Here is a 13,495-nt window from a genome sequence, read left to right as displayed (position 1 = left end):
ATCATATCTATCATAGTCTTTTTGTTGCACAGTCATTCAGTGTTCAGACAATGCAGATCCTAAACATACAGTGAAAGCTCCAAGAAAGCTTTTTATGGTTAACAGTGGTATTTTTTGACGAGACACTTAGTCATCCAGCCACCTCACTGAAAACCAACCTGAAGCCAAAACCCACCCACAACATGCTAGAAGTGAATATAACTGCGATTCAGAAAAAAAACAAAAAAAACCTCCAAGTGTCTGCTGACATTCGGGGTCTTTGCTTGGAAAGCATTTTACACCAATTGAAATATGATGCCAGAAAAAGCAGAGATGCCTGTCAGGAATTATGTTCACTCTTTACAAGGTCTCCATTAGGGCAGAAAAGGTATCAAACAGATCCATTACATCTGGTACAAAACAGAATATTGACAATATACAAGAAACAGATTTTTTTCAGGAGGATTTTAAGGATTCGTTGAATCTTTGCTACAGGCAACTTCAAATAAGCACTCTACTCTGCATTTGGAGGATTTAGTACGACATCGCTTTTTTTTTTTCTTTTTTTTTTTTAAGTGCATGTTAACTTACGCTGTTATGACTAATGCACCAAATGAGATGAGGACGCCCAAATTGGAGTGCTGTTCTTTGCTCCCTATTCCTAAAACTGTCCTCTGCATGTCTTAGGGCGCCTAAATTGGTGTGCATGTACTAATATTGGTGAAATTTATCATAGCGGTATTTAATTATGCCTAAACTTCAGCTGAGAGTCAAAAAGTTAAAAATCACAGATTTTAGGTCTAATAAGTATGTTGCCAGTAAAGTTAAAATTACTAACCCTACTCAACACCCCCAACCTGTACCCCATACTCATTTTAGTTTAAAGATTATTTTCTTTTTACTTTACCAGGAAGTGTCTTGAGGTTAAAATCGCATTTTCAAGCGAGACCTTACCAAGAAAGTACACCAAACGATAATTATAAAATCCTATAGCACAAATATACAAGATACAAAAACAAAGCAAGTCTGAGTCAACAAGTAACATAATACAGAGTCCAGCTTGTGAATAGCAGTTGCACTCCTCAGTTACACAAGTCCTTATAAGAGCTCTGAACTCTCTCAGGGAGACCACAGCAAAAACCCAAAAGCACAATGACGTGCACCTTTAGTGTGCTCTGAAGGTTAGTCTACCAAGTTCAGAAAGAAGCCTGGGTACCCCAAAGAGATGCCATTGAAAGCAGAGCAAATCATAGCAGCTGTTTCTAAGTGTTAAGAGTTCGCACAGATCAGAAGGGAGCCAACTCACTTTGGCTTCGTGCGTAACAACATACTGGTGCTACCGTCTCCTCAAGCTTAATGAAGGCCAAGAAACCAAATTATAAAGTGTGCAGGGCTGCATACTAGAAAACAAAGAACTGTGATACAGAGTCTAGACAAAGTGTAGAAGAGGCAGTACGCATGTAAATAATGCCGCCATAATCACATAAATTTAACTCATGCATGAGGAAGTATCTGCAATTCAGTTTCCACAGCAGTCACTGCACTTGCACCCTCAGTTAGGCTCACCCTTGGCTATCCGCGCACCGCTATGCATTATCAATGTGTGATGTTAAACACAAGTCGGGAAGTACTTTGTAATGAAATGCCGTTTACTTTTTCAGTGCGCTGACGTCTCCTCCTTCAGACACTGATTTTCTAGCATGCCTTCTGGCAAGTTCCACAGAACAGAGCTGAATAAGCAAAGCTGAATAATGTGTCAAACTCTGTGCCCTTTCTTCACTTCAGTATTTTGTTATTCTGATAACAGGTCTAATGAGAGTGGCAAGTATTGCATAACCTCCTGTGTACTGCTGACTCCTGGTTTAGCTCTAAAGTCTAGAAATTCTTTCGAGTCCCTGACATTAGACCTCCACCTTTCTTGCTAATGTATCAGATAGGTTTTGTGCGAGTGTGTTTTTTTCTTTTGTTTTTCTTTTGCACAGTAGTTGGGCTTGATGTTCTGCATTCTGGTGTGATATGCTGATGTCTATAGCCCAGTAATCTGTGGAGAAAAGAAGACATCAGTAGAAGTTTTGGGGGTTACTTTTCTTTTTAAGAATAGAACTATTGAATTTTGAATGACTAGCAGCGCCGCAGGATACTATGTAAATAAGGTATTTAAATTCTTTACAAAAAACAAAACAGTATGTTCTATCTAGCAGAAAAAATCTGAGCATTACTGTCAATCTAGTCACTTTAAGTGGTGGTCTAAGAATAGTGTCTATATGGCAGCTCTAATATGTGCAATTCTTAAAGTTTCGTTTTTAAAGTGACACCTCCTCCCCAATGTCTACCAGCCATGATCAGTCGTAAGACAGCTCTGCTGACAAACTCAGCAGACCCTTTTCTGGGAAGTCACACATGTACCCACATTGTTTGAACAGCTTCAGTAAATCCATGTGTTTCTACCGCCTTCATTATCATCATAATAAAAGTGTCTGAAAAGCAAAGTTACAGAAGAATGTAGACACCTCACTTTCTGCTTTGTACTATCATCAATCACCATGCAGCTTTTTTTTTTTTCTTCTCTCTCGCCTCCTCCAACACTGGTTGAAGCCATCAAATAAAAAAAAATAAATTAAAAAAAAAAATCACATGCATATTTAATTTCATTCTCCACTGGCTCACACAAAAGAAACTGCCACCCTTCAGGACACCTTTCGGAAAAGTCTCTATTAAATCTGAGTCAGCTGGAAGAGAGGGAGAGAGAGGGGGGGAAAAAAGAAGAAGAAACACTTCATGAGTGAAAAACTATCTAAATTATTGCCAGACTTCAAATGAAGTGCTGTTTATCTTCTCAAGCAGCCAATGTGTTGTTTTACTCCTTAGTCACAGCTTGGATGGCAATCAGGATCGGTCAACCAGGACGCTATCAGCAGCAGTCACTCTGCGGTGACAAACTACAGCTTTACTCTCCAGGCATAGACATTATTCTCAACACACGGCTCACCCCTATCAGAAAACAAGGCAGGTTTTATGGCTGCTGGAAAAGGTGGTAAACATAACAAAGCGCACAGCTCTCTGGAATTTAATGTGCTCGGTCCAAAGACAGAGTATAGATATCAAAGGCCAGGCCTTCTGGAAAAAAAAAAAAAAAAAGCTGTCCTCATAATGTAGAAAACAAAAGCACTGGCCAAACCCAACAAGTGATTTATAGTGTTGTTTTTTTGCTTTCTCTCTGAACCTAGAGCATCCGGTGGGCATTGTGAATGCAACAAGGAGGGAGTAGAAGAAAAGAGCAGTTCATCTGTACCTCTACTACTGAGAGCAGATGTGCAGGTGCACAAGGAAGGAAGGAGGTGAAAATGATACAGCGGAATTCTGATTATGGATTTTGTTTTGAAATGCTTAAATTAAAAGACTTGCAAAGGGCCGCTCTCTGTGATCGAATTGAGGCTGCACAGTCACGAGGTGCTGATACTGTGCACTGAAGTCAACCGGTGCTCTGGTTACCTCAGTGATCTAATTATCACACGAGCTGTTATCGCATACTCCCCATAACAAATGCCTCCCGCCTCATCTTCAGGCTCATATTTAGCCTCTACCTCTCCATCCGTGTGTGGCTAATCCGTCACCAAGCCACAGAGAGTAAAATACATCCAATTGATTTCTTCCTGGTTTACATATTTACACACACTCTCATGCAATTAGGAGCACATTTATCGATGGTTTCAGCACCACTGGGAGGCCTGCAGTGCAGCCCACTCCAATAAATCTGCCATTCGTGAGGTTGCCAGCGGGCAAGACTGATAAACCTCACAGAAAAATGGACTGGGAATACTTTGAGCTTCGGGGTAAGCAAGTTCCCAGTCACTAAAATTGACCCACTGTGCTGGTCTTGCTCGATAAAAGCTATTTGTTTATCATAAAATACCTAATAAGACTTCTGCAATTCTCTGAGTAGATCCACATCTCCAGTTTAGGAAAAAAAAAAAAAAAAAAAAAAACACAGCACACAAACACACACATACAAAAATTGACTAAATAAAATAAATCAGTAGTTATTTGACTGCAAAGTTGTTTTCTTACATCAAAGTGCTTACACAAACAGTTGCATATCTGAATCCTGATCCATCTGACTTGTTGTCCTCCACTCTTGAGCAGCTTAACGTCATCATCTGGGTATCATATTATATATGTACCATGCTGCCCCCTACAGGCTCTCTGAAAAATGTGTTGTGTGTTGAATCTGCTGAAGTCCAGCATCCAAATATAACTGAAACCACACATCACACAACTTCAGCACACTCACCGATTCAGAGTCAGAACAGTATATACAATCAAAGACATTCAAAGATACAAATCAGACTGTTCCATTTATTTATGAGATTTTTCAAATGCGGCTCTAATTGCAGTGCCAGCATGGAACACTCGCACACTGGACATTCATTGTCCATTCATTGATTGGCATGAATATGGGCTAATGGGCCTTTTCCCGCATAGATAATGCCATTGTGCAGACAGCAAAAATGACCCCTGTTGAGGCTAATTTAGTCTCTGCATGTTTAGTCCCCTTGGGCAACCTATGGTCATTATATTGAAGGTGAAAGACTGCCCCATCATTTCAGTAATTCCAATAAATCACATAACTATCTGGTACTAATGCTTCAACTTTTTTTTTCCCTACACAAAGCTTTGAATAGACTTATTGCAGTTGACATTAGCTTAAGAACTGAATGAATGGGATTAATTTGAGGTGGTGTGCAGTTTTTGTACCTATGTGGAAGCTGGAATCACAAACCGGTCAGACAGTAAAATAGCAAATCCGTCAGAGATAAACTAACAAATAAAAAATATATTTTTAAACAAAAACACTTTGCACTTAAAAACACAGCGCGTGCAAATGAAAGAGTTCTTTTTAACTTGAACTCTTCGCTTCTGTAGCGCATGTCGTTTTGAAAGCAGACGTGTGGCGCGCACAGACAGTGATCTTAAGTGCAGATAATTTCTTTAGCGTGTTGGAAAGCAAAGGAACCCACAGAAAACGTGACAAAACTCTCTATATGACCCGCAGTAGAGGTGTATGGACTTTGACGCTATGCGCATAAGTTTAATTTGCGCGTATAGGCTGCAAACCGCTAAATGAGCTTGGCAAGAAAGGGCGCTTTACGCACAAACTGTTACCCACAGTAAGTCTTTTGGACACGAAACCGCATATTGTACTGAGTGTGACCTATGTCTAGATGGACACTTTGGCATTTTAATTGAAGTTCACATTGAACTGACGGTCAAACGACCACAGGAGGTCTCGTTTAGCTTAACGCTTTGCCGTACCAACAGCGCAATGTGACACTTGTAGTGCGCGAATCCCTTTGAGGTTAATCACCTTAGACAACAACTTCTCAAGCTCGAGTTAAACACAAACACTGAACTCCTTTAACTTGTGGTCGAGTAAATTCTCCCACCGACTGCAGCGGAGTGGCTCCGTGGCGCACCGGCTCGTTGCGCACACAAGCACCGGGGATGGTGAGAAGAACTACTGCTTCAGTAGAAGTGTTTCCGCTACAAACGGTGACGTTCTGTTTATTGTACAAAAACGGAGTTTGGATAACATGGAGTATTTGTGTGCTAAGCTCACTTGTCTGATATAATGCCACTCTCATACAGCATTACTTCCACGCTCAAGCTTATCCTCGATTTAACATCATAAAGGCACACAACAGGCTTCAAACTGCAACTAAACTATGGGACAAAATAGTGGCTGAACTCATTTTACCCGCATATCAGTTCTACTTCGTGCCCCGGCTGTGGCACAATTAAAGACCAAGCATGTGTTCGGCACCTGAAAAACATCTCCAGGTAATCGTCCTTACCTTTAAAAACTTCCCCTTGAGCGGACAACAGCAGGGTTAATGCAGCAAACAAGCAATTGATAACTTTATCCATGTCGACACCGCCGTCGTCGCGTTAACCCCCAGCCGAGGGGTTAACTGGCAACTCTTCTTTCTTTACTGGAACTTGAATCCTACACCTATACTTTAAGGAGTGAGGAATCTAAAGTGTCTTCGCCCTGCCCTCCGTCCCTTCGCGTGCTCTTGGCGGAGTGAGTGGAGGCTGTCGCCGACACGGCTGCTCCTTGCCGGCTTGCTCCACACTTGAAGGAGGAATGTGTGAGTGAGTCCTGATTCCTGAATTACGCCTGGATTGAGTGGTCCGGCAGCTCCAGAAAAGCAGCGGCTGTGTGCGCGCTGTCTGGCCAGTAGAGGGCACGTGTGAGTCCCGCCTGTGAGTGAGAGGACAGACGAGGATGTCCCCTCCTCTCACCTCCGATTGTGCCTCTTATTGGTTTATTTGGAACAGCTGCGAAGACTGAAGTTAGTTTAGTGTGATACTTTGGGGTAGTTAGACCGTCACCATGTTAATACTGGCCTGATTTTCTAATTGTTTCTTAAAATTTCTTATTCAAGATAATAGACGGACTGATGGATAAATACGTTATATTTAATAACACAGCTAAATACTGACACGGTAAGACGTTTGTCAAAAACTAACCTTGAACATTTTATAAACAGAATATTGGAAACAAAGTCATATGTCACATATGTCACACCGTTTTCCCACGTAGATTTGTATAGTATATATTAAATTTGCCTATAAAATGAACTGTCAGTTATCAGATATGATGAAGTTACCCTACAATTATAACTTCTAATTAGGCTAGAATGTTATAACAGAATGCCCTTCTATCTGTGATCTGTAAGAAAAACTGTTGCATTCGTGTGATTTAAAGCCATTCTTATGGAGAATGTTCATAAAATTAGACACGCAGGAAAGTTGGTGAAGCAGTGTTTTTAAGCCGAAAAACGGGTAAAATAAGTGGAAGTGAATCATAAAATAATTCACTTCCACCCAGCACTCCTTTTTTTAAAGTTCTTTGACATTTGAACGTCTCTATTTCCAGAACAACTAGGCAAATGTCATTTGCTGATGAACGTCATGATGTGATTAAACGCTTCATAAGTGTAGTGAGATGTTTTTACCTGCATAAATATGGAATATTTAGTCCATCCCCATACATATTATATATACTCAATGCTTCCTATCATACTGCAGACATCTTGTTATTATTGAAGAAAAAATACCTGCCGGTTGCAGAACATGTGCAAACTTAGTTGGGACTGCAACAAACCGATCCTCATAGAAGGCATGTTGAACTTGACACCTTAATGCATTCATTTATTATAACTTATCCCATCTAGACTCTCATCACAGTTCACCTTGTGTGTCCTTTTTGACCAAATGCATCGATCCTGTTAGAGCAAAACTGACATTCAAAAAGCACTCCGTTATTTGACCTGGAAAACCACGGCTGCTTCGTCGCCCACATTTTTCCAGCTTCGATGAATCAGTAGTGATGCTTTGTTTTAATATATGCAAATATTTGTTTAAAATTAGATTTATCCGAGACAGCAAGTACAAACAACCCTGGGATATTTCCCCTGCTATATCAAACAGTGGGATGAAGATCAGCTAATGACAAAGTCAACCAATGTCATCCCTTTATTGTTTTTGCATGCATAAACACACATGGCCATTTCACTTGTACCAGCAGTTTTCACGGCTAATTAAAATGCAGCCAGATTGACATGGGTCTACATTTAGTTTCAAAATGCCCCCCTGATGTCAAGGATATATGGTTCCAGTTGTTGTTTTTCTAGGTAAGCACACAAACAATGGCTGAAGCATTTCATAGAAATGCCACATGTCTCTTTGTGGTGTTTTGGTATTGTTTTGGCTGTAACAGTTATGCCGCCAGGAATGCATGATTACCAGCAGAGCCGTCATGGGAATATGTGAGAATGTGAAGCCCTGTGATTGGATAGAGGAGAGAATGGATAACATCATTGTTTCCGCTTACACATGCACGGAGTGAGCGTGAGTCTGAGTGGGTTTGTGCGTCTTCGAGGGGTGTGTTGCAGTGGCTCGCCACAGACACAGTCTTATGTCGTGTTCAACAAATATATCCCATCAGTGGCCTCTTTTGTCTGAGCTATCCCTACAGCTGTAACAAACTAAAACTGAGTAACACCACCAGCCGGAACCAAATGTGTCTGTTAAATAATGCTTCCATTACTTTTATCTATTTCAACCATTTATCCATTTTTTGCCTTTATCTCAGTACCTTTAACTGCATTATTTAAAGAGCTGAGAAGTTGTTTTAGCTCGATTTGATCCTTTTTAATAAAGCTTTTTATGCTTTTCACTTTTTTATTATAATCAGGTTTTTAAAGTCACACTTCAAACTTGAATTTTTTATTTGATATTTTATCGTTCACCTTTTATTTCCTACCTGTGATCTCCTCTACAGTTCTGTAGTTTTCTGTGTACGTTCGTCTCTACATCGGTTTATCTCTGTTTTCATATCTCCTGTTTGTTTAAGTGCTTATAAAGAAATTTGAATTACACTTGACTAACTATGACCGACCTGTTATCTACATTCACTGGTAACTTACTCTGTTCTGGCGTTACCTCTGACTAGACACGTACACATTTCTTAGTCAGATCAGTTTTCTTAAACTAAATCGGTTCACAGTCAGCATCACACTTTTTGAGCAGTGCAACACATTCTGTTCATCACTAAAAATCCTGTACCTGGTTGCATGCCTGTTTTTTTTCCTGTAACCTTTCGCAATCTTTCTTTCATCACACTCTCAAATCAAGACACAAAAAGCTGTGATATTGCACTGATTGGAGGATGGAAATGCCTCCGAAATTGATGCCAGACCAGGATCCCTTTGATTCTATGTTTAGGCCTCATAGACTGCTGTCATATGACAGTAACTCAGTGGTGCTGATTTCTGAACAACATGCTGAGTTACCGAGTAGGTGATATTGGCATTTTGTCATGGATAGCCACCTGTTGTCCTTCTCCTAATCTATTCTCCTTCACATCTCTCCCTGCAGGGACAGTTTACACCAGCTGAATATAAGAATGATGAGCTAAATGACACTTTGTAATTGACGTAAGTGGCAGTCTAATGCGTTGTCAATAAATGCCAATCACCTCACCCCATGTGAGGGCACTCAGTATGACTGAATAAATCTTAGAACTTAAACTGCACACTAAAGAAAGACTTATTAAGTCTCTCCTCATGTGGCTGCCAGACAACAGTGGTTTTGTCATTTAATTCCGCTGTGATTATCCCGTGCCGTGATTGTCAAAAGCTCAATACGAGATTGATTAGCTGTCCTTCACTGTGGGAAGTCCCTGGCTGCTAGTGATGCTAAACTGTTTTCTGAGCTTTGGCTTATGAATGCAAAACACATTTGAATGAAGACCGCCGGTGTCAGTCTGTGTTCAGTTGTTGTGTCGTGCAGAGTGTCTCATTAAAAAGCAAAGTTATTGGAGCACATAGCAATTAAACAGGATCAGCAAATCCTTTCAAAGCCTGGTAACTATAGTTATGGGTAATCCCTGGTGTACATCTGACCACTAAGTTAGCACCGCTGACTGCACTGAGGTTGATTACCAAACAGGAAAGGATCGCATTAATTTGTTCTCGTGCTGCTTTCTAGTGTAGTTTTGTGCTTTATTTGACAATACACACGAGGTTACTTGCATTTCATCAGTGGAGCCCAGGCTTTCATCTATTACTTACTGAGGAGAAATGTTTCTATGTATGTTCACTTGATGTTGAATAAGTGACACAAGCAGACAATGCCACGGTATAATGTATTGTCACCGGAATAGTAACAGTAACACACAAAACCTGAATTCAGGTCATCTGACTCACATTAAAGCCATATCTTTATAGGTGCTTCATTTGACAGCATGTCCCATGATCACTATCTAGGACAAAGACTTATTCAAGAGGGGTTCATCTATCATGAATGCATGGTTTGTGTGTGTGTGTGTGCATTGCTCAGCGAGAGAGAGAGCGAGAAAGAGCCAATCTCTCTGCTATTCCAGCAAACTCTTTGGCTGATGTAGTAACAGGTACATACCAACAGAGGTCGCTTTTCTCTCTTGTCTACTCCACTTTTAATCTTCACTTTGGTTAAATGTGACCTTTTTAAAGCTGGTTGTATGCATTTGCATAAATACACTCAATCAAACTCATCGCATCGTAACAATGTTCTGTTGCGGCACTAAAAACGAGGTCATTTCATGACAAGACATTTGCTGCTGGCTGTTGGAGAGTTGAAGGCATACTAAACTGCAGCCTTCCCCATCATGGGTGAGAAAGCAAGTCTTATTTTGAAAAACAGAAGGCTTCATCAGAGTAAATAATTAACATTTCAAAATAAATCCTCATCTGCACAATTATGACAATACAGGAGAGGGAGAGAGTGTTGATGTTCACAGATGATGCTTGCAGTGATTTGACCAATATTGCATTAATAATGACCTGCTGATACTTGTGTTGTGATTCCAGGATTGAAGTAATCTTTAAAGGTTTATTTAAAATAATTAACTAAGTTACATTAAGTCCAATTAATATTTTTGCACAATTAAATGGTTGACACATGCACAGTCCAGACATATTGTTACTTTTATATAAAACTAAACAAATGACACATTATCATCGAAAAGAAACTTGATAAAACTGAGTTGTTAAATGTGTCTGAACGTCCAGTGTCCGGAGACATCAGACATAATTTTACACAGGACATCTGACAGTGTTGGACATTTTGCTTTAACATTTTCACCTTGCAAATGGTTCATGTGATTACTGTTTTTAATAAAATATGTAATTTGTATGCACACAAATTAGTTCAATCTCAAAAGAACCTCATGAGCTTTCAACTTTAATTACACTACATGTTTTATTCTAATTATTTGAAATTAATTGAATAATATGTCCCACTTTGGTACACATTTATTCTGTTTTTAGAGTACATTTCATGCACTGTATGCCCTTTTCCATCGCTGTTTTTAAAATTGTTGGTGTTACAGCATCCAGAATCCTCAGAGGAGCTGCTGCTCCCTAGCAGCCCTGCTCTGACCCGATGGAGTGGAACAACACTTAATGAGAGACTAAGTCCCTGTTGCATTTTGTTTTATTCTTTTGCGGATCTTAAGCTCCCGCTGCTGTTCTTTCCACTGACTTTACACACCTGATCCCTGTGACCTGAATGCAACAAAGAGAGCTGTGCTTAGAGAGCTGAACTTAGCCCCATGCCTTTCACTGCTGTGAGCCCAACAAGATCAGCTGAACCGTAATCAGCACCCAAATGTAGACCTGTGAATTTTTGCTTGAGCTGAACTACTCATCCTGACCCCGTTACTTAACAAATATTTAGACGTGACACATCAGTTAGTTTATTTATATCCAAACATTACATGAAAAATAGAAAATCCGTCAGTGATTAAAAGGTTTCTTATAAAACTATTACTGAGCAGTTGCTGTTTGCTTTGAATCATGATATCATTGACAGACAGTCTGAGGTAACAACAAACGCGTGACTACAATATGCCAAGGGTCAGATTTGTGCCAGCTTCCCCTTACAGCACACTCTTTTAGACACACATGCACAGTAGTACCCTCTCATGTGGGCTTGAGGTAGTTATAGAGAGCACTGAGTCCTCCTTGTAGCACCTCCTGGATAGGTTTGAGAAGGGGGTTATGCACAATATGGAGTCCTTTATCGAGCGGGTGGCACGCAAGCCGCCTCAGCTTACTTAATAAGTACATTTCCACTGGTACGCTTTGCAGATCATTGAAGTCAACATTTAGGAGTTCTAAAGACTCCAGGAAGCACAGAGTTTTGGGCAATGTGTGTATGCTATTTCCTTCCACAATGAGGATTTTTAAATTAACCAGGTCCTGAATCTGGTCCGCAATGGTCTCCAGGCGGTTGCAGGCGAGATGGAGGAAGACCAGACCCTTCATGCTATAGACGCAGGTGGGAATGTGAGCGATGTGATTGTGGCTGAGATTGAGTTTCGTCAGATTGCGCATGGCTGCCAAGCTGCTTGGCAGGCCTGTGATCTGATTATTGGCCAAACTGAGCACCTCCAGACAGGTACAGGAGCCCAGCTCCTCTGGTACCTCACTCAGGCGGTTGCGACAGGCGAAGAGCACACGCAGTTTCTTTAGAAGGCCAATCTCAGGTGGAAGGCGGGACAGGTTGTTCCCCCACAAGTTTAGAATCACCAGATTGTCAAGAGCACCCAGGGAAGAGGGCAAAGAGCACAGGCAGTTCATTGACAAGTTTAGCTTCTGAAGGTCTCGGAGTTGCCATAGTTCAGTTGGTGTTTCATTTAGTCCTCGCATGGCTAGACTTAGGGTGCTGTAACCAAAATGCAGTCTAGTGTGTCTGCGGATCCTCCCAGCAGCCAAGGACATGCTGGGCTGGTCGTCTCTAATTGCACTCTGTCTCCGTTGGCTCACGCTCATGTCACTCAACTCCTTGCTGGACAAACTGCGGGACTGCTTCCCACCCATTGCCCTGTTGACTATAACTTATCAAAAGATGTTAGCATGCAATTAGCTAAATCACTTACTCTTGGAAGAAGTTTGCTAAGAATACTGGCCTCTGATTGATCTCCGGGGTTCTTGAATGAGCCTCGCATAACATCATCATTTCCACTATTACACTGTCTTGGTCTTGTAGAATTCCTGATGCATACTAGAAACTACACTGAATACTGTCTAGGTTTTTCCTCACAAAGCTGAGTTACACGCCGCTGTAGCAGAGCACTGTTATGGTCTGAGCTTCCCATACCAACTGCCTATCTGACTGGATTTCAGTCCCCAGCTGGTCCTGTCACTTCTTCCAGTCCACAGATAGCACACACTGCTCCCCACCCACTTCAGGAGAGCAGGACTAGGGATAGGATCCTGTGTGTGATCAATCAGACGAGCCGAGTGCCATGATGTCATAACCTAACACCAGAAATATACCGGTTCTTACACACGCTGTGAAATGTTACATAACCATGTTTATTTTGTTAATATACTGTAAGCTACAGCTGTTATCGTCTGCAAGAATTTTTAATTTAAAATAAGTGAGATATTTGGCATACCATCGGTCGCAATGTCCCCAAACATTCTTTTTTCTCTTGTGTTGGCCTCCGCACCTTTGTAAATGTTCCTGTGTTTCTTCTTAAACTTCTCAAACTGGCAGCCGCGAAAACACTGAATCATCTTTCAATGAAGCAACAGCTCTGTTATGTGCTGGTTTAATCTCAAGTGCAAAGGGACATGGAACGTTCCAGCATGTTCCTAGAAATCTCTGCTGGTATTCAAAATCTCATTCATGTGGCCCCCGAGGAGGAGTCTGTCTCTTTATGCGAAACAGTATAGTGTAGCACATTTCAATTTTTGAATTTGTCTTACCCCCCAGCAACTTACACACCGAGGTAAAAAGTTCTCAGTGTATTTTCCCTAAAGGGTTTGTCTTAGTTGCTTCCTAGCAGCCCTTTCTTAAACCTATTTGTTCCACTCAAACTTTAAAAATGTCAAACTAAAGTTCAAATATCATAACATCTCAGTTTTGATCTTGATTTCGACCTTGATGCCAGAATAGCTGC

General features: G+C 40.9%; 2 protein-coding genes across 10 annotated transcripts in view; both read right to left on the bottom strand.

Annotated features, from left to right (window-relative positions):
• LOC100690029 (protein tyrosine phosphatase receptor type M) overlaps nt 1–6,294 on the bottom strand; it is a 162,306-nt gene extending 156,012 nt beyond the window's left edge. For 6 of the 9 annotated variants that reach the window (XM_019348274.1, XM_019348278.2, XM_019348276.2 and 3 more), the window contains exon 1: nt 5,832–6,292. In XM_019348274.1, the coding sequence (XP_019203819.1) occupies nt 5,832–5,904 (73 nt within the window). In that variant the 5' untranslated portion in view covers nt 5,905–6,292. Of the gene's footprint in view, nt 1–5,831 lie in introns of all 9 variants that reach the window. The other 3 variants (XM_019348277.1, XM_019348281.1, XM_019348275.1) reach the window with 2 other exon arrangements.
• Nucleotides 6,295–10,198: 3,904 nt separating this feature from the next.
• LOC100690296 (leucine-rich repeat-containing protein 30) lies at nt 10,199–12,707 on the bottom strand. Its single transcript, XM_005476636.4, has one exon. The coding sequence runs from the start codon at nt 12,405–12,407 to the stop codon at nt 11,508–11,510; it is 900 nt and encodes a 299-aa protein (XP_005476693.1). The 5' UTR covers nt 12,408–12,707; the 3' UTR covers nt 10,199–11,507.
• Nucleotides 12,708–13,495: the final 788 nt, after the last annotated feature.

The sequence above is a fragment of the Oreochromis niloticus genome, linkage group LG18 (genome assembly GCF_001858045.2).
Source record: "Oreochromis niloticus isolate F11D_XX linkage group LG18, O_niloticus_UMD_NMBU, whole genome shotgun sequence".
Lineage (NCBI taxonomy): Eukaryota > Metazoa > Chordata > Actinopteri > Cichliformes > Cichlidae > Oreochromis > Oreochromis niloticus.
This window is presented reverse-complemented; position numbering and strand designations above follow the sequence as displayed.